This window comes from Peromyscus maniculatus, chromosome X (genome assembly GCF_049852395.1).
Source record: "Peromyscus maniculatus bairdii isolate BWxNUB_F1_BW_parent chromosome X, HU_Pman_BW_mat_3.1, whole genome shotgun sequence".
Classification (NCBI taxonomy): domain Eukaryota; kingdom Metazoa; phylum Chordata; class Mammalia; order Rodentia; family Cricetidae; genus Peromyscus; species Peromyscus maniculatus.
The window spans coordinates 86,897,169-86,916,940 of NC_134875.1; the positions used below are offsets into that span (position 1 = coordinate 86,897,169).

General features: G+C 41.4%; 1 protein-coding gene across 1 annotated transcript; it reads right to left on the minus strand.

The window, feature by feature from the left end:
- Positions 1–1,949: 1,949 nt before the first annotated feature.
- Positions 1,950–13,417, minus strand: Yipf6 (Yip1 domain family member 6). Its single transcript, XM_015999673.3, has 8 exons — positions 13,295–13,417; positions 12,824–12,926; positions 11,094–11,222; positions 10,792–10,870; positions 10,178–10,220; positions 8,133–8,258; positions 7,379–7,536; positions 1,950–6,151 (listed from the first exon to the last, which is right to left on the minus strand). The coding sequence occupies exons 2-8, from the start codon at positions 12,878–12,880 to the stop codon at positions 6,036–6,038; spliced, it is 708 nt and encodes a 235-aa protein (XP_015855159.1). The 5' UTR covers positions 12,881–12,926; positions 13,295–13,417; the 3' UTR covers positions 1,950–6,035.
- Between the last annotated feature and the right edge of the window lie 6,355 nt (positions 13,418–19,772).

Below are 19,772 nucleotides of genomic sequence, written 5' to 3' on the forward strand. Positions count from 1 at the left end.
AATGTATTAAGAATTAATATGGAGCCTGGCATACCATATTTGCTCAATAAATGTGATTTCCCCTTTAAACTTGTTTCACACAATTCTACATTTGTATAAGGATTCTGTCCTTAATTACATCATTAGCCTTCGATGGTGTCCCAGCCTAAAAAGTGGGTGGGCCCTCTGTGCGCCTCTTTCCTTTCCGCTCCTTCCTTCCATCTGGACCTTCTCTTCTCTTCTTCTTCTTCTTCTTCTTCTTCTTCTTCTTCTTCTTCTTCTTCTTCTTCTTCTTCTTCTTCTTCTTCTTCTTCTTCCTCTCTCTCTCTCTCTCTCTCTCTCTCTCTCTCTCTCTCTCTCTCTCTCTCTCTCTCTCTCTCTCTCTCTCTCTCTCTCTCCTCTCCCCCCTAATAAAGCTCTAAAAAGGAGCAGCAGCGCTGTTTAACCAAAATTGGTGCTGAAACCGGGATAGACCACCGAGGACCTGCTGACTGCTGCCGCTTGCCACCTCCTCCCCCATCCAGTGAGACTTTGAGACCATGAGCAAGCACACGTCCCTCGCCTCCGCTGGACCCCTAAACAGCTACAACTACTGATACTGCCATGATTCTGATTCTTCACAGTGAGTCAGCTGTTCTCACGGCTGTAGTATGAGCTATATTCTTTGCGACGGACACCCCAGGGGTTGTCCTCGGGCTGTACTGGCAATGGCAGGCACATTTTCACTCCTGATGAGGGGGTCAATGCTGTCTCAGGTCTACCCAGTGGACCAACTGCAGTGCAGCCGCAGCCCTTCCCATCCCTTGACGAAGAGGATGGTGAAGTTGAGCTGATTTTTAGATCTCTCTTCACTCTCAGGGACGCCCAAGATTGGAGTCTGATCCCGGCTTGTTATTTTAATTTTTTATTTTTCTCTCAGCTACAGCCATGAGATAAACAGGTGGAAACAATACATTTACCACCCACATTGGCGGATAGGGGTGGGCACAGGGTAAACCTGGCCACATGACAGAGTCGCGGGAACTTCTGCCAGCGAACAGGCAAATAAAAAGTTACTTTATCCCAAAGCTTTCTATTAAAGTTCTAAACCCTTCTCCTTCCCCACTTCTGCGCCTGCCACGTACAACCTTTTCTGTCTGACTTCCGCTGGCAGGGGGCGGGCTCAAATGAGTGGGCTTGGGCGGCTTCTACTGACTCTAGCCCTAACTCACCTTAACTCCACCCACTCATTCTCAAACTGCCTGTTTCTCATGTGCAGACAGGGCCCTGATCTTTGCCTTGTCCCTAATTCCAAAAAATAAATTCTCATGTACCACAAGCTTTTCTCTTCCCAGTTCCGTTCTAACTCACTGTTCAGCTAATGGTACAGGACCATCACAGAACTGGAGTCCAGAGATCATCAACATCTTGTCAAACAGAAAGTTCCCAGCCACAGCCAAGAGGGATATATGTCTCCACAGCAAATGGATGACAGACAGCATCCCACACCTGTCTACCTCGGAAAACTCCTTCTCCATTCCCCCCAGAGCCAACTGACGTTCAAAAGTCAGCTGGAAGCAGTTTTTGAGAGGAACGATGCCCCTATTCCCATCTACCTGCTTTTTTTATAATAAGCAAGTCTGGGATATAAGGATTCTGTCCTTAATTACATCATTAGCCTTCGACGGTGTCCCAGCCTAAAAAGCGGGTGGGCCCTCTGTGCGCCTCTTTCCTTTCTGCTCCTTCCTTCCATTTGGACCTCCTCCTTCTCTTTCCTCTCCCCCCCCCCCCATAAAGCTCTAAAAAGGTAACTATGGCTTGTGATTCTTCCAACCAGCACTCTCCTCCGCCAGCATGGCCACTGCGGGCGGCTGCCAGCCAGGAGCAGCAGTGCCGTTTAACCAACAATTTGTTTCTTTAGAATATATGTATCATATGTCATCAATATAGTACAAATATTTCTGTACCTTCAGCAAAAAGGCAGACACAAATTGCCCCTTTCCAGTGTTTTTATTGATACATATAACATTCACAAACCATTTTACAGGTTTCTTTGCACAGGTTTCTTGTCCATAGGAAAGATCAGGATTAAAGTAGAATACCCAAGACCAGAAATGAACAAGCTTCATTAAGGCAAAGTCTTTATTCTCACCACATTTACCCAAATAGAAAGGCATTCAGTTCTCGAATGACTTCAATCTTAAGTATTAGGAATATACCCAGTACCCTATATGACCAGATACATCCCTATACTATAAACATCTGAAGAGATGTTGCATTTTGAGGCATAAATCATCATCCCTTTAGGAAAGGTAAAAGTAGTTGATTCTTCAAACTTGGAGAAAAACAGACTATGTATATGTGAAATGGGAAATTTTATAGTAATTTAATTCTTCAAAGTTGGAGAAAAATAGACTGTATATGTGTGAAAAGGGGAAAAGAAAAGGAAAAAAGGGGGTTTATGGGCAGCAAACCTATGTCTTTCTAAGTCTGCCTGCTTTGTGTGCTCAGGTGCCAGAGTTCCATTCCTCTGAAAAAAGAACAATATGTATCCACCTCCAGTCAGTTCTAGGGTGCAAAGGTTAGTAACAGGAGACACACCCTGGGAAGGAATGTGTTCATTTCATGTGCCTAACAGTGAAATGCAAACTGCATCTCATCTAATGTGTTCATACCATAAATTCACTTCCTGCATGACCTTGGTCAATTACTTCCATTTCTGTGCCTCAATTTTCTACTGTGAAATGAAAATTAGAGCACTTTATGTTGAGGAGTCGAGGAAATAGAGCAAGCACTACAAACAGTGCCTGGCCAGATGACTAGACAGAAAGTAGACCGGCAGTAACTAGAGAACAGGAATGACTGGTTTCTCTGCAGTGATAAAGACAAACATTCTCAAATTAGACATCAGTCATTGTTGTAGAACTCTAAATCTAGTAAGACTGCTGAATTGTACACTCTGAAAAAATGGATTTCATGGTAAAGTGAACTTTAATAAAGCTATTACAAAAATTACTTTAAAAGTAGAATAGTAAATTGGTATACAGTAAGTGCCCAATAAGTGTTAGCTATTAATAATCATAAAATTATTACCCCTGTCAGTTCTATATTCATAACAAAAGCACACAGAATCTAGCGAAGGATCTCTAATTTACATACATGGATCCACCCAACTGTCTCAGAAACTGACAGTCTAGTTAAGGATCATTTCAGTGCTCAAACCAGACTAAAACATCAGCATGCAATGGGTGACTTGACGGTAACCAAAAATAGCAACTGACAAATTTTCATTTTCATCTTCAGGAATAAGCAGGCATCTCAAATGCAGTAAGTCAAGAGATTATATATCTCCAAGTACAGGCTTATTAGCCTTCTAATCACATTTTTGGGGGTACTATTTATAAAAGATAGTCAACAGTGAAATGATTACCAGTCTCATGCTATGCAATTTTGCCCAACAAAAGAAAGATCCCACAACACAATGAAAAGATCAAATTCAACTTATATAACTTTGAGGCCAAAATCCAAACAAAACACATACACAAAAATCCTTAATATTTGATGGTGACTTTCATGAACCATTCAGAACATTCAAATATGTTGTCATTAATAGAGTTTTGTAATCTGAACACCAATTAAACCAAGTCTTCACCTTTAAGTGTCATGATCACAGATGTAGAAGCAACAGGTGATCATCCAAGCTGGCTGATACCCATGCACATTCTGCACGGATACTCAAAAAGCCTGAAATTCACCAGAAGCATGAAATGTCACCAACCTAGAACAGGAAGGAGTTCCTCTGCTTGAGGCTTCTGCCCTTCCAGTCTTCATTTCTAGAATCAACCATGATTGCAGCAAACCAGGAAAAGCTATATTACAACTTCCAGACTCAGGACTTCACATGTCACAGAAAGCAACAGACTTTTTGCACATATTAAAAATAATTATACCCTTTTATTATTCAATTCTAGAAACAAGTAATTAATCCTCCAGTTTATCCACTTTTTTTTCTATGCATGCCTGGCAAATGCTCTACCACTGAACTACACTCCCAGTCCTACATTCAACTACATAATACTATTCATCAATTCACCCAAGAGCAACAGATTAACACTCACAGGATCAAGCTGCCTTATATCCAATATGTGTAACCCTCCAAATCCCCATAAATTGTGGCCTTAGGAATTTCAGAGTAAATGTTTCACCTGAGTAAAATCCAGTAAAGACTAAATTTCCTTTGAGAAATATGGTTCCTTCTTCATTATTATAATTACTTGGGAAGACTACACAACAACAACTTAGGAAAGATATTTGAGTGGAAAGAGACCACTCTCAAATCTCAAAAATCAGGGTCAGTTTCAAATCTTTACTAACTCAAGAGTGAAACACTATATTTATCTTCACGGGGTTTATAATTTAAAAGATAAATTACAATGAATTCAAAAACATAACCCCAAACCTTTAGAAAAGCCTAGACAGAGAGGACAAATTCAGTAATGCTTTGTAACTCATCCCATGAACCCATTTGGCCTAGTGTTGCTCATTTGGTTACTCTGAGAATGGGAAAAATTACGTTTTTAGAATCATCTATTTATATGAAGGTAGTCTTTAAATACAAAATCAATAAATATTTAAATGCTATGATAAAGAAAAAACAAGGAATAAGAAATTCCTATCTCTGTAAGTAACTGCTTATTTACAATGAATGTTCTCTGACTCCTAATCATTGTCTATTAGTTCTTCAATTGAAACATAGAAGGCAACAATTCTTACTATCTTACAGCAGTCCTGTTCAGCTGAGAATCAGCCTGTCTCACATGTTCTGTTCCCTGAAAAGCCTTCACACTTGTGTGCATAAATATCTGAGAGTACAGGTAGGTGCACATGTGCAAAATGTACATATCTAAAGGGGAGCTAATTAGGTTTACAAATAAAGTCTAAAACACAAAATAAATTGCTATTCCCCAGCCAAAAACAAAACAAATAAAACAAAACTCTATATATATATAAAATGAAAAAAACTGCTGAGCCCACTACAGGAAAGGCAGCAGCTGTAAACTCAACTTACCCTTTGTCATGTTACATAAACGACCTTCTGTTACCTAGGCTTCGGAACACTAAAGTCTGTGTCTATTTGGTTAAATGCACATTTCTGATGTAGCCTTCCCTTCTAGTCTGAGGCTGGGCCACACAAAATAATGAATACGTCCATTTAACTATGTAATATGTAACCCGTACCTTAAAAGGTGCTCACCTGACAATATGCATTATGAACCATAAACCTAGATTTCTGTCTTCTTTGCTACTTAGAAAAGCTCAAACATTGGACCACCGAGAACTTCAGTCAAAGGAAAGTTGCATGTCTGACTGCTAGTACTGTATATTCAGGATGTAGGAGAAAGATTAAAAACTAGAGTGCTAGCCGAGGTACTGTTACACATGACAGAAAAATAACTATAAAAAATAATTTTTAAAAGCTGATTATTTAGATGTCATATGTTTAAAAAAAAACAAGCAAACAAACCAAGTATAGCACTAACTCTGATCAAAATGTGAAAATTAATAATGCATGTTTTCTCCTCCCATGTCTATAAACCTTGTTCATAACCTGTCTTTGCTTTCTCAAGTTTGGGAGAGAAAAGAAGAAGAAAATGGATACAGACTATTACTACTTATGAAAAGAGGCATATTCTAATAGTCATAAGGCAATGTGTTTAAGAGCTGCACCTGAACAAATATTCTCCAAGCTGCAGATGGTCACCAACCCTTTTTAATTTGTAGAGTGGACCCACTTGCTCCTCGAGTCTCTGGCTGTCACCCTAATGGACCACAGTAACTTCATCATGCCGTAGAGAGGCATTTTACCATGCGTGGTATGCACATGTATTTGAAAGAAATAACATTAAGAGGAAGAGGACAGCCTTGCAAATATCAGTTCCTTACATAAATGACAACAGTGCCATGTGGCTCCCTTTTAATATCTCAAGAATCGAACAAGAGAGTGGGGAGGCTGTTGTTGGTCAACCGTTCAGGTGAGCCTTCAGTTTACTGGTTTTGACTGTCTGTATCCAGATTTACTATGGAGTGAACGTGAGTATCATCCAGCTGATCACGAAGTAGAATAAAAAGACCGGATACACAGCGAGAGCTTTGCGGTTTGGAGGCTGGCTGTCAGCAAGAAAAGCTGTCGATGCTAAAGAAAACAAAAAGGAATATTTCATATAATCATGGTACCAGAACTACTAATATTTATCAGACTCCAATGTGACTGGAATAATCTGGACCACAGAAGTACACTAAAAGTTCAGTTTTATCTATGGCTCCTGAGAGGAGAATACTTCAAGTTCAGTTAAAGGGCAGGAATATATGGCTGAGTGGCAGAGCACTTGCTTAGCATGGACAAGGCCCTAAACAACAACACACACAAGCAGAGTTCACACATCTGTCATCTTCCAATAGCCCAGGACAGCATTTTTCAAATACTAAAGCTTCAAAAGTTTTTGACTATTTTGGATAGAAATCCTTCTTAAGCAGAGTTCTTGGCCTTTTGTGGAAAGTTACTGAACTATGCTTATGGTATAATATGTGTATGGTTATTTGCTCCTATACTAAATGGTCTCATATTCCTTCATTTTTGTGAATTAATTTGGGGGGAGGGTCCTGTTTTGTTACTGTTGCTTTTGTCATTTTTTTTTTCCAAATAAGGTCTTATATAGCCCAGGTTTGCCTTGAACATACTATGTAGCTGAAGTTGACTTTGAACTCATAATCCTCTTGCTGCTACCTCTCAAGTGCTGGGACTATAGGCCTACAAGTTATCAGCTATCTTTAAAGTGCTATTCTGTCCATCCAAGAAAAGCCTACTCATCTTACTTATCACGAATAATCCCTATAGGTTAGGCAGAGTGCAGGTCTGTAATCCCAATAATTTGGGAGGCACAGGCAGGAGGATTATGCATTCAAGGCCAGCCTGAGTTACATAGAGAGATCCTGTCTCAAAAAAATGTGGTTATGTCCAGCTTTTTGCTCTGTTCTGTGGTACAGAGGCTTGAACCAGGGCCCATAAATGCTAAGTAAGCACTCTACCATAAATACTACTATATTCCCAATCTCATTTTAAAAGTTTTATTCTGAGACAGGGTTTTGCTGTCTAGTCTGGCCTTGAACTTGCAATCTTCTTGCCTCAATCTTCAAAGTAGCTGGGATTATAACTGCACACCACCATGCCCAATGACTTTCTACATCTTCCAAGTTCAGATGTCCAGCTCACATAACATGGACACCTTCAATACTTACTTAGAACAGCAGGTTCTATGGCTGCTACATTTATTTGACAGCAGAACTTCATTGTTCATAATTGGCTCTTCATCTTTAACCCTTTTTATCTACTTTGGTACTATAGATGTAAGCACATACTCACCAGCCACAGACCAGGCGAACATCACCACCACCACAAAAAGCCGAATCATGAAGTTTATTGGTCCCTGTCCTGCCAAAAGCACCAGACGGCAAACTAGCATTGCAACGGTCAAAGGAAGTATGCAGTATCCCAGCACGCATAGGCTCTGAAAGAAAGAACTACAAACAACACACATCCACAGATCGTAAGAATCACTGAGTGCTACAGGACACATCTTATTGTACAGATGGCTCACAGATTCAATGGACTATTGCCTCTTTCCGGCTATCCTATCTCTCTATACCTTTCTGGTGATGGTAATTTCATGAGACTAGCCCCCTGTATCATATACTTTCATTTTCTCTATACTCTTCCTGTTCTCCTCTTAGGCCCCTTAATAGTCAATTTTCTAGTATCAGGTAATCTACTCTAATTCTTAGAGATCTGCCATTGATTCTCTATTGTGGTTATTAATCTATTCTAGTTAGAGACCAATTTGAGAATGTGTTTTACCATTTGGGGGACCAAAATGTATGTATCTTCTTAAAATAAATTTGCTAACTTCAAGGTTTAGAGAGAAAATCTGAAGCTCATCACTGAACTCCAAAATTTATTTCAATTGAGTTGTTGCTCTATTCTAATGGTATTAAGGGAACTTTTTATTTGCTACTTAAGTCAAATTTTCTTTAAAAAAATATCCAAATAGCACTGTTCCCCTAAAATCTATGATGTGCTACCTAGCAAAGAGAAAAAAGGTGCAGATAATGATACTCACATGTTTCCACCAAGAAGTTTTGAATTGAGTGTAATAGTGACTGCTCCAAACCAGACAACAACGAAAACTTCAGCAAATTGCGGTCCTCCATCTTTTTCCCCATCCACAGAACTCTTCTGTAGCATCCTAAAAACAACATAAAAAAATACGTACCTTTTATACAAAGCAACAAAAACATGCATTCTTACCAGATTGCTATGGCATACCTCATCTGAACATCTGTAATGTGTACTTTGTACTGTAAGGAAAACACCAATAGAATCTGGCAAGGTTTTATTTAAAATCCAAATGCCTAAGGACCATAAAGAGTGCTATGCTTTGAACTTTCTGGAATGCTTAACTAGCTTACTAAAAGCCTATGTCCAAGCATAAGTTATTGAACTTAAGAGCCAAACATTGCTCACAAACATGAGATATTTTGTTGCTGTTGTTCACATAACATGTAAAATAGCTTTAAATTTAATTTGTCAGTATTTTTAAGTTGGGATGCTGCACCTAAGACTATGTATTTCTGAAGATGGGTGATGTGCATCACAATCCCAACTAAGGAAATTGAGGCAGAAGGCTCTTGAGTTAAAAGAAAAGAATGTACCTTTTTAGTAAGGATTAGCTCAGTGATAGAGAAAGTATCTACCTAGCAGGCACGAGGCCCTGGGTTACATTCCCAAAACAAAACAAAAAGGAATTTGTGTTATGGGTTTATGTGCCAAGTGAGATTTTTTTTTTCATACTGGGCCTCTGAGATTCCAACATAGTATCAGGTGTAGCTGCCATAGCAATAAGGGCCTCCCAGTCACCAGATCAGTACTCTGTGTGTTTGGATTACTTTTCTACTTTCTACTTTTGTTAGCAAATCGTAGTGTTCGTTTGCTGGCTTGTTTTTTAAACAAGGTCTGCTTGTGTGGCCTAGGCTGGGTTTTGTTATCTTCCTGCGTCAGCTTCTTGAGCGCCAGGAATATAGGCACCATGCTCAGCTATGAATTTGTATGAATTCTTACCTTAAGGTTTTAGCCCACATGCTCAGTAATATAAACAGTTTTTAAACTTATTTAGTTGCTGATTTTTAAAAATCAAAATATAAATACCATTACTAAAGGACTTTGCTTTGGAACTGAGTAAATATTGAACTATCACCAAAATATTCTGTGTCTAAGAATTTAATAGATGTAAAATGTTTTGAATCCTGGACTTAGAACACTTGGTATGTTTTCCCTGAATAATAATAATAATTAAAATAAAACAAGTTCATAACTTACTACATAGGATAGAGAAGTTATATATTATTTTTTTTCCAGAGCTGAGGACCGAACCCAGGGCCTTGTGCTTGGTAGGCAAGCACTCTACCACTGAACTAAATCCCCAAGCCCAAGTCTTGTCTGGTTATGCTGACTGCCAATATGTGGAAGGTTTTGTATTGTATGGCTATGTGTATTCCATTCCAAATCCTGACCATCAGGTGCAAAGAATGTGCTGGCACTCTTTGTTGTCTGGAACCCCTATCACCTGAGCATGGTAGGGTGAAAAGAATATTAACTAATGTGGGAGGCAGGTGACTCAGACACTGATCCTGGTTCTCTCACTAGACATGTCACTCAATTTCATCTTAGGACCACAGTTTTCTCTGCAAATAAGTGAAGTGAAACTACCTAAGCTCTAAGGTTAATCTTTTAAAACTAATGAAAATACATACATAGTTTTTCAAGAGCTTTTAACATATATCCTTTCAAGGCACTGAACTGGTTCCCTTCATATGATAACTAAAAGTACAAGAAAGTAATACTGCATTATGATCTAAATGAATACATGATAAATTGAAATTCTAAAAATTATAGTGTGGTGGTGCACTCAAGAGGCAGAGGCAGGGGAAGCACAAATTTGAGACAAGCCTGAGCTATACAGAAAGTTCTGGGATAGAGTGAGCTACACAGTACAACCCTGTCTTTTTTAAGAGGCCTTTTACTAAAGGCCTAGTAAAATTTTTCCTTAATTCTAGAACTCCATCAAAAGAGTCTAGTTCAAATAAGGAAGGAAATGTAAATACTTACAAGGCAAGTGTCACGCAGAGTATTAATGGGCCCCACAAATCCCCTACAAGGAAAGAAAAGACAGGCTGCTAAGAAACAAATGGGCCGTATTTCCTACCGCTATCCTAATACTTACCTCTCACTCTTAGAATCGAAGCAGTAAGTTTTAGCTAAGCTTTCCCAACCTTTCTGTCCCCATGCCTGTTTTCACCGTACCCTTTAAGGTTTGTTCCCTTCATGAGTCACAAATTACCCTTTCTTCATTTCCTAATCCCTACTCCAGCACATTAAGAGCTATGGACAATCTGTCCCCCAAATGCACAAAATCTCCAAAGCAGAAATTCTGCCCGTGACTTCAGGGCCCAGAGGGAATCTGAACCTCATCAAAGGACTTGAGTGAGAATCACCTCTAATTCCCAACTACTGCCAAATTACGTTACCATGCTCAGCGGTGAGCATTTTTGAGGTTCGTATTTACTGATGAACTGAATATAATAAGCCAAGCCTTTCATTTATATAACTGTTTCTTCCTGTAAAACAACATCAGCTTTATTACATTTGCCTTTGCTTTATAAAGCAGTAATGATAAGGTACCAATGATATGAAGCAAATGCTGAAAAACCTCATATACTCACAATCTCTTAACAAAGCGTTACTTTTCCTTGGATATAAAACGTGCATAAATTTCTTCCCCACAGCTTTTAGATCACGCATCTGAAAGACAAAATAACTTGATGTACTGCGATGATTACAGTTGCCAAGAAGTTCCCTCCATTTGCTAAAAAGACTGAAACAACTCACTCTCAAAGAGAGAACCTTAAATTTCAATAGATCAATTACCTTAAAAACCAAAGAGCCAAATAAAACTATTTCAAAATATTAGTAGTATTTACTCCCATAACAACACTGCAGGAGTTTCTCAACTAGTCTAACTTACGATAGTATGGCGAACAGACTCATTTAACGTGGAGTTGTCAAGTTCTCGAGCGCGAGCTCTCACAGGAATAGTAATCTCTCCTTCTATTGGGATGTCTTGTGAAATTGATATATCAGAAAGGCCCGCGAACTGAGAAAAGATGGGAGGAAGAAAATTAAGCTTATAACAGACTGCAAAATATCTCAAATACATCACCACTTTCTAGAGTTGGGACTATATATTTCATTTGGGTTTTGCACAGTAGTTAAAAGGAAATGTTAGCTCAACAGACATTAATAATACAGTTAATTCTCAAACACTCCTTTTAATTCAAGGTGATGAAATATAACGAAAAATACTGAAAGTACATACTAGACACTCGCCCTCAAATATTTAGTTTTTTAAAGCATAAGTTCCAGGCCAGCCGGGTCAACACTGTTAAGACCCTGTCCATACGTATATACATACATATATACATACTAGGCTTCACAGATGGGGGAGCAGTCTGGAGGAAAGAGAAACTAAAAACAGGTAGGTTGTCTGTAACTATGTCACAGTAAAAATAATGTTTACATTAGTTTATGTACTTGTCACTATTCTGTGATGAGTTTCATCATTTTCCAAATGAGTAAACTGGGGTTTAGAGTGCTTTTACTCAAGGTCACACCTGATCCATAAGATGACCCAATTACTTTGTCCCTTCAGCACTGGTGATTGGACCCATAGGGCCTTGCACATGCAAAACAAGCACTCTATCACTTAGCTACACCCCCAGACCCAGTACACTGGAACAGTTTCATTCCTGGTGCCTGAAATACTGTCTGGAACACAGCAGATGCTCAATAAATACTTGCTGAATGAAGAGATGAACAAATGGAGCTACTAAGGAGTAGAGTCAGAACCAGAACCAAGTTGACTTGCCTCTCACTTCAATTCTCTACTGTTAAGCTGCCAATTTAAAAAAAAAAATGGAATCATTTATTGAGCAAACACTGTATAAGCAAATACTGCTTGGAGGAAGAACATCAGGGCATAACACTGACTTCCTTATACTCCCCCTTCATGGCCTTGATTGTATTAGGCACTTCAAATAAGTTATGCCATTTTATCTTCCTGAAAACCCTTAAAGGCAGATACTTTCATTTTAGTTCAAGAGATCAACACCCTCTATTGAAATGAATTGCTTAAACTCACACAAGCTTCGGTGTGAATGGACTCTAGCCCACATAAGTTTAACTATAAAGCCTGTGTTCTTAAATAGTATGCGCTCTGGCTTTGACTCTTAAGTGTCCCGAAGAGGATGACAATGACCTGGAAATAATAATTAGCCTACTAGGGTCACTGACAAGTGAAGATTCAAGTTACAAGCAATAAAATGACACCGTCCTGTGGAAGGGAAGCAGTTTCTCATTACTTCTGGAGTACTTCACAATGGCTGGTGACACGTCTTGATAAAATGACAGTGATAGGAAAGACACTTCAGAAAGCACTCAAAGCTCAGCACTGAACAAAACGTCGAGGACAAGGCATCCCTAGTGTGGAAGGGCGTGAGAGAGTTCACGAAAAGGCGTAGGATCGCGGAAGGAGGGGAACGGCAATTAACTGCAAGAACAGGGGCTGTGCGATTGCAGCAGCAAAGGCCTGCGGGGCCAGGGAGCTCTAGCTCTCTCAAGCTACAATCCGTCCCCGACTTCCATTTCGGGGAGTTCTGCCTCACTCTGGGTCCCTTTCGTCACAGTACCCTAGCTCACCAAAGGCCTAGGCGTCGCTGTCTCGTGCTCTCCAGGAGCTTCCTCGGCTTCCGCCATCTTGACACACCTTCGTCCTGGTCGTTCCCATGCGCCTTTGCGAAACCTGAGACGTGGAGAACAAGGCTAGGCAGCGCGCTGTCGCGTGGAGAAGGCGTCACCGCAAGCGCCTGAGGTCGGCCGCTGCGGAGCGGGGGCCCCGCCCCTGTGGTCCGGCAGCCTCTGGGCTCGAAGCCGAGCTCCTCTTTGCTCGTTTTGGGCGACCGGTACCGCTAGATGGCGCTCCGGCTTTCACGTCCTCTACCAGCGCAGGCTCCTCTCCCCGAAGCGCCTAGCGGTGCCCAGAGGAGTCCAGCCGAAATCAGCCGAACACAAGCCCAGAGCCCGATTTTAGCCGAGCATAGTCGAGCCCAGCGGCGAACAGCCGAACCTAGTCGAGCACAGCCGAGCACAGCAACGCACAACCGAACCTACCCGAACGCATCTGAGCACAGCAGTTCGCAGCCGACCACCCTCGAGCTCAGAAGCTCACAGCCGAGCCCAAGGGCGCACAGCCGAACATAGCCGAGCACAGCCGAACACAGCCGAGCACAGCCGAGTCCCCTTGGTGCACAGCCGAACCTAGCCGAGAACACCCGAGCCCAGCAGCGCACAGCCGAACATAGCCGCGCACAGCCGAGCCCAGCCGCGCACAGCCGAACATAGCCGAACGCATCCGAGCACACCAGGTCACAGCCGAACACACTCGAGCCCCAGTTGAACCTGGGAGAGCACAGCCGAGCCCAGCGGCGCACAGCCGAACATAGCCGAGCACAGAGTCACTTAACCGAAAGCAGTCGAACCGAGCGGAGTCCCGCCGAGCGCTGCCGAGCCCAGCGGCGCCCAGTCAAACTCAGCTGAACTCAGCCGAACCTAGCTAGCGACATAGACTATCCCACCAGCGTGGCTACCAGCCGAACTAACCGGTGCCCAGTCCATCCTAAAGGAACACAGCTGAGCCAAGATGTACCCAGCCAGGACCAGCTGAAAGCAGCTGAGACTAGCAGCGTTGGACAGGGCCAGTTCATAAGGGAGTGACTCTAAAGTGCCAGTCTCCGTGTACCCACAACAACCGGACTCTCTTCTAGGGGAAAAGCAAAAGGCCTTCAACTTCAGAACCCTGACCTACTAGTTCCCTGAGCTTCTTAGTCAGCTTCCATCTTCTTCAAGTTCTTACACCTCTGTACTGTCTTCCCACCGATCCTGCCAAAATTTCTCCTTTATCCCCTGTGGAATGAGAGAACTTCACTGACCTAACTTTCCAATCCCACTACAACTTTGAAGTTGCAAAGCTATTTGGGGGCATGTACTAAAAATGTCCTTGGTCAGTAGTGGTGCCTGGTTGGGTGGTGGGGAGGGAGTTAGCTACTGTAACCCAAAAAGAAAAAATAAAGCCCCTGCCCGAACCAACTTTGACCCCCTACCTCATCTCCTAAATTCAAGGTGTTTCTGACTCCGGCTTGCTCTGGTTCACCTCCTGCCCCCGGTTTAAATGAGGTCAAACAAGACAGCCATTGTTGATACTCCCATTTTTGGTATTTGACCAAGAGAGGTAGAAAATGGGTGAAAGGCTCCGATTTATATTTTTGGATAGGTAGTTCAGGAGGAGCCCAAATAGTAAATGAAAGAGGAGATATGTAGAATATGGAAAACCAGACTCCCCAGAATAAGCTTTGGGGGATGGCTATTATTTATTTTACTTAAATGTTAGTACCATAATTCTCCTTCAAACTAAGTAAGTTTTCAGTACTTAAACAAATACTCGTGGAAGTGATAACAGCATTTAGGCTTTGCCAGGGCTGTGGTGCTTGCTTGTAATCCCAGAGGCAGGAGGATTATTGTAACTTGGAGGTCAGTCTAGTGCATATAGAAAATTTCAGGCCAGTCACGGCTACCTGGCACCTTGTCTTAATAAACGTTTTAGGCTAGTTGATACAAACTCCTATTTTAATTACAGGAAAATATCATATGCAGGGCATGATAGCCCAAGTAAGCCGGTAACATATCATGAAGAGGTAGAGGCAGGAAGATCAGGAGTAAAAGGTCATCCTGGGATCCATAGAGAGACCAGTGTCAAAAACTAATTGTAACAACAAAATATTTTATACAAGTCAAAGTCAGCCCCGGTCTCCCATCCTAATCCCTCCTCCTGCTCTCACTTCACCCCGTCTCCCACACTTAGCCACTCAAGTCTCTTCCCACTTCCATTGATAACTTCATTTCCTCACCAGCCTCCAAAATTATTTCAGACTATCAGTGCTCCTTTTTTCTCAGCTAGTTAAGGGGGTACAGGTCTGGTGTGATGCTCTGAGTTGACAAAAAGAAGACTGTAGATGAAGAGGGTGGCATAAGAGCTCTTAAAGTAGACACTTTTTGTTCCTCATCAAAATGTAAGCTCCCCAAAGTACTAAATTAACCGGGTATTTTATGTCAATTTTTTTCATTTGTTTTGAGACAGGATAGTTTATTCAGGCTGGCCTCAAACTCCTTATGTAAGTGGGGATGGTCTCAAACTGCTGACTCTTCTTTCTCCATCTCCTGAGTGCTAACAGGTCTGGGTCACTGGACCCTTCTGCAGTGCTGCAGATTAGATGTAGGGCAGGGCCTCGAGCATGCTAGACACATGCTCTACTATTAAGTACTGCATTCCCAGTACTCAGTATTCTTTACTGTGCTTTCAGTCTTTGCTTTCTGTCGGAATATGGCGACCTGTGGTGCAGTAGGATTTGTAGGGCATGCACAAGTTGCTTAGAAACTTAGCAAGTGCTGGAAGTCAGGTGAATATTTCATCTAACCAAATACAGAGAAGTTTATTGGTTCTATATTTCAAGACAATATAACTATAAAATTAATCTGAAAAGTATGAGAAAATATTTTCTTAGAAAATAATAGTTGGGACTCTTCCAGAGGTCCTGAGTTCAATTCCCAGCAACCACATGATGACTCACAACCACCTGTAATGAGATCTGGTGCCCTCTTCTGGCCTACAAGGACACATGTAGACAGAACACTGTATGTATAATAAATAAATAAATCTTTAAAAAAAAAAAGAAAAGAATAGTTATAATTGGAGTCAGAAACCAGGCGTGGTGGCACACTTGTAATCTCAACACTCAGGACATGGAGGTAGGAGTTCAAGACTATCCTCAACTCCATAGGGACTACATAGGAACTTTGAGGCCAGCCTGAGTTACAAGAGACTGTGTCTCAAACACAAATCAAAGGCAGGCATGGGTGTGTATTTCTGGAAGTCTAACACATGAGAGACTGAGACAGAAGACTATAATAAGATAGTCTCAAAAAAGAGTAAAATTGACTGAGAAAGATAGTAGGAAATTTTATTAGAACAAAATTTTGTAAGAAAGAATTTAAATATATAAAAGGCAATATACACAACCATTTGTCTTATATGATACCATGTGGATTAAAAACTACGTGCTGTAGATATATATTTTCTGTATACATATACTTTAATATTCATGAACTACTCAAGCAGACTGACTAAACCAGTAACTGCCTCTGGGGAAAGGAACTGGGTATGGTTAGACTTTGCTGGAGGACTGCTCTAGTGTCTAACCTGTAGAATTATTCATTATATGTCCTTCAATAGATTTTGGTCTTTCTTTACTTTTTTTCTCCTCTTTTTTTCATGTAGTATCAGACTGGCCTCAAAGTCCTTGTGTACCACAGGCTGGCCAGAAACTCACAATCCTCTTGCCTCAGCCTTCTGAGTGCTAGGATTATAGGAGTGGAACACAGCACTTAGCCAGTTTGAAATTTTTACTATATATGCATATGAGTTTTTTTTTTTTGAAAACTGCCAAAAATATAATCTCCCTTCCTGTTCTGGTTAATTTTATGTCAACTTGACACAAGCTAGAGTCATCAGGGAGGAAGGAGTCTAAATAGAGAAAAATGCCTCCATAAAATCCAGCTTACAGCACTTTCCTAATTAGTGATTGATGGGGGAAGGCCCAGCCCATTGTGGTGGTACCATCCCTGGGATAGTGATCCTGGGTTCTATAAGAAAGCAGGCTGAGTCGGGTGGTGGTGGCTCATACCTTTAATCCCAGCATCGGGATGCAGAGCCAGGCAGATCTCTGTGAGTTTGAAGCTAGCCTGGTCTACAAGGCGAAATCCAGAACAGGCACCAAAACTACACAGAGAAACCCTGTTTCGAAAAACCAAAAATAAAAAAAGAAAAAGAAAAAGAAAACAGGCTGAGCAAGCCATGGGAAGCAAGCGTGTAAGCAGCTCCCTTCCATGGCCTCTGCATCAGCTCCTGCCTCCAGGTTCCTGCCCTTCTTGAGTTTCTGTCCTGACTTCCTTCAATGATGAACAGCAATGTAGAAGTGTAAGCCAAATAAACCCTTTCCTCTCCAACTTGCATTTTTGGTCATGGTGTTTTGTTGTAGCAAAAGAAACCCTAAGACACATCCAACCCCTAAAGTGTTGGACCAAAGTGTTTTCCCAATATGTTCATTCAAGCCTTCAAAACAAGATAATCCCTACACTCTATATATGTTCCCAAAGAAAAGGAATGTTTACAAATTTGTTTCAGGAACCTAAGATAACTATGGCCTCAAGTCTGACAAGAATATCCTTTAAAAAGTTTATCAGTCTCTCATTTTATTATATGCATAATACTTTACAGTATTAGCAAAAGTCTGGCAGAAATATAAAGCAATAAACAAACAGAGTTTGTATGTGTGTGCATCCAGATACACATGTACATGTAAGTGTGTATGCACATACAAGTGCATGTATTGAGGCCAGAAGTGAATGTAGGTGTCATCTTCAATCACTCTCCACCTTATTTTGAGAAATGGTATCTCATTAAACCTGGAGCTCATTAATTCAGCTTGTCTGCTTGGTAAATGAATTCCAGGGATCCACCTTCCCTAGCCCAAGCTGTCCATTTCTGAGTCCGTGGTTCTGCAGCAGCCAGTGGCTGTGTTGAGCTCCATGCTTCCTGTCGCCATCAGGGACCACCAACTGCCCTGAGTTTGAACCACCACATGGGGCCAGGTTGGAGCGCAGGGAACAAGCTGCTGCTGGGCCCATCCATATCTTAGAGGCCTGTGCTACTGCCTTTGCAATGGTGACAACTGGCCCCAAGCTGGTGCAGATGACCACATCTGGGTCCGTGATCCTGCAGCAGCTGGGGTCTGTGTGGATGTCCGTTGCCTTTGGTACCACAGGGACCCATGCAAACCATGTGTTGAACTGTGTGTCCTAGTAGGAGGCCTTGCTAAGCTGGCCCCACACCTCACTGGTCTATTGTGACCTGCCCCACCCCCTCACAGGAAAGCTGACCATGAACCTCCCTGGTCCTGAGATAACGAACATTGAAGACCCCAGCACAAGAAAGCTGGCCTTACCCGCTAATAAGACAGCTGCCCTCCACACTTGGGAAAGCTCACCCTACCCCTCACCACAGGCCTGGGAGAGCTGGCTCCACCCCTCACCTAAGAGGAGTGGTTCCAGCAGCCTGGAGTGAACAACTCAGCCTCCACCAGGCACACATCCAGGGCTTGGAGAAGGCATACCTCAACATGTATCCCATCTGTGACCTGCTGGAGCGTATGATGGGACTGGTCCTGTGGAACCCTAACCTCAGGATCTCCATGACTCGGGAGAACAGCAGGCTATCTGAGAGGAATGTTGGTAGGGGTCCAGTACTGATAGTGTACCAAAACCAGAGGCCTTGAACCTGACCAACAACTCATTACACGATGAACATTTGTAAGTAAAGCTGTTTGAACAAAAGGGTCTACTCCATGATACCAGCTCCCAATGCCACCAAGATGAAGGAAGAGGCAATTGGGAAAGATGGAGGAGTGAAAGGGTTTTCTTTTATTATTACTATTATTGTTGTTGTTTATTTTTAATCTTGTTTTTACTCTTTTTTTAGCTTTCCTTTTGGGAGAACACTACAAAAGGAAGAGGTAGATATGGAGGGACTGGGAGATGAGTTGGATCGGGGTGCATGATGTGAAATTCCCAAAGAATCAATAAAAAAAAACCATGGACATTCTCAATAGAGTAGCTGATATTTGTTTTTTTTAATCCATAAAACTATATTCATAAACTTAACATGCGTCCTTGTTTAATTTTATAGCAAAGAGATCATTTTCTAATGGCTTGTGAGGTTTTTTATACTTATATATTTCATAATCATATATATATATATTACTATACACTTATACATATTAAATTTCTTTAATTCTATTTCAAAGTTAATTTCCTTGATTATACATTTTATTTTGAGACAGGGTGTCACTAAGTTGCCCAGGCTGGAATTTAACTTACTCTGTAGTCATGGAAGACCTTGAATTTGGGATCCTCCTGCCTCAGCTTCCAAAGTAAGCAATAATTACAGACCTATGCCACCAGACCTGACATCCAACATTAATTTTATTGCAATACTTTACTATGAAAAAATAAGTGGAAAAGTGGAAAGGAACAAGACAGAATATGTCAGTGCAATTAAGTCCCATATAAACCACACTTATATTTCACAGTTAGCACTCATCTATGCTGTGAGATAATGCTCTTTTACACTGGTTTAATAAAAAGCTGATTGGCCAGTAGCCAGGCAGGAAGTATAGGTGAGGTGAACAGACTAAAGGAATGCTGGGAAGAGGAAGGGCAAAGGAGGAGTCCCCAGCCAGGCACAGAGGAACCAAAATGACAAGGCAGAACTGCGAAAAGGTACCAAGCCATGTGGCTACATATGAATAAGGATTGTGAGTTAATTTAAGTGTAAGAGCTAGTCAGTAATAAGCCTGAGCTAATGTCCAAGCAGTTATAATTAATATAAGCCTCTGAGTGATTATTTTATAAGCAGGTTGTGGTTCCACGGGCCCGGGAGGGCCTGGAGAAAACTTTCAACTACATTTCTGCTTCTTTT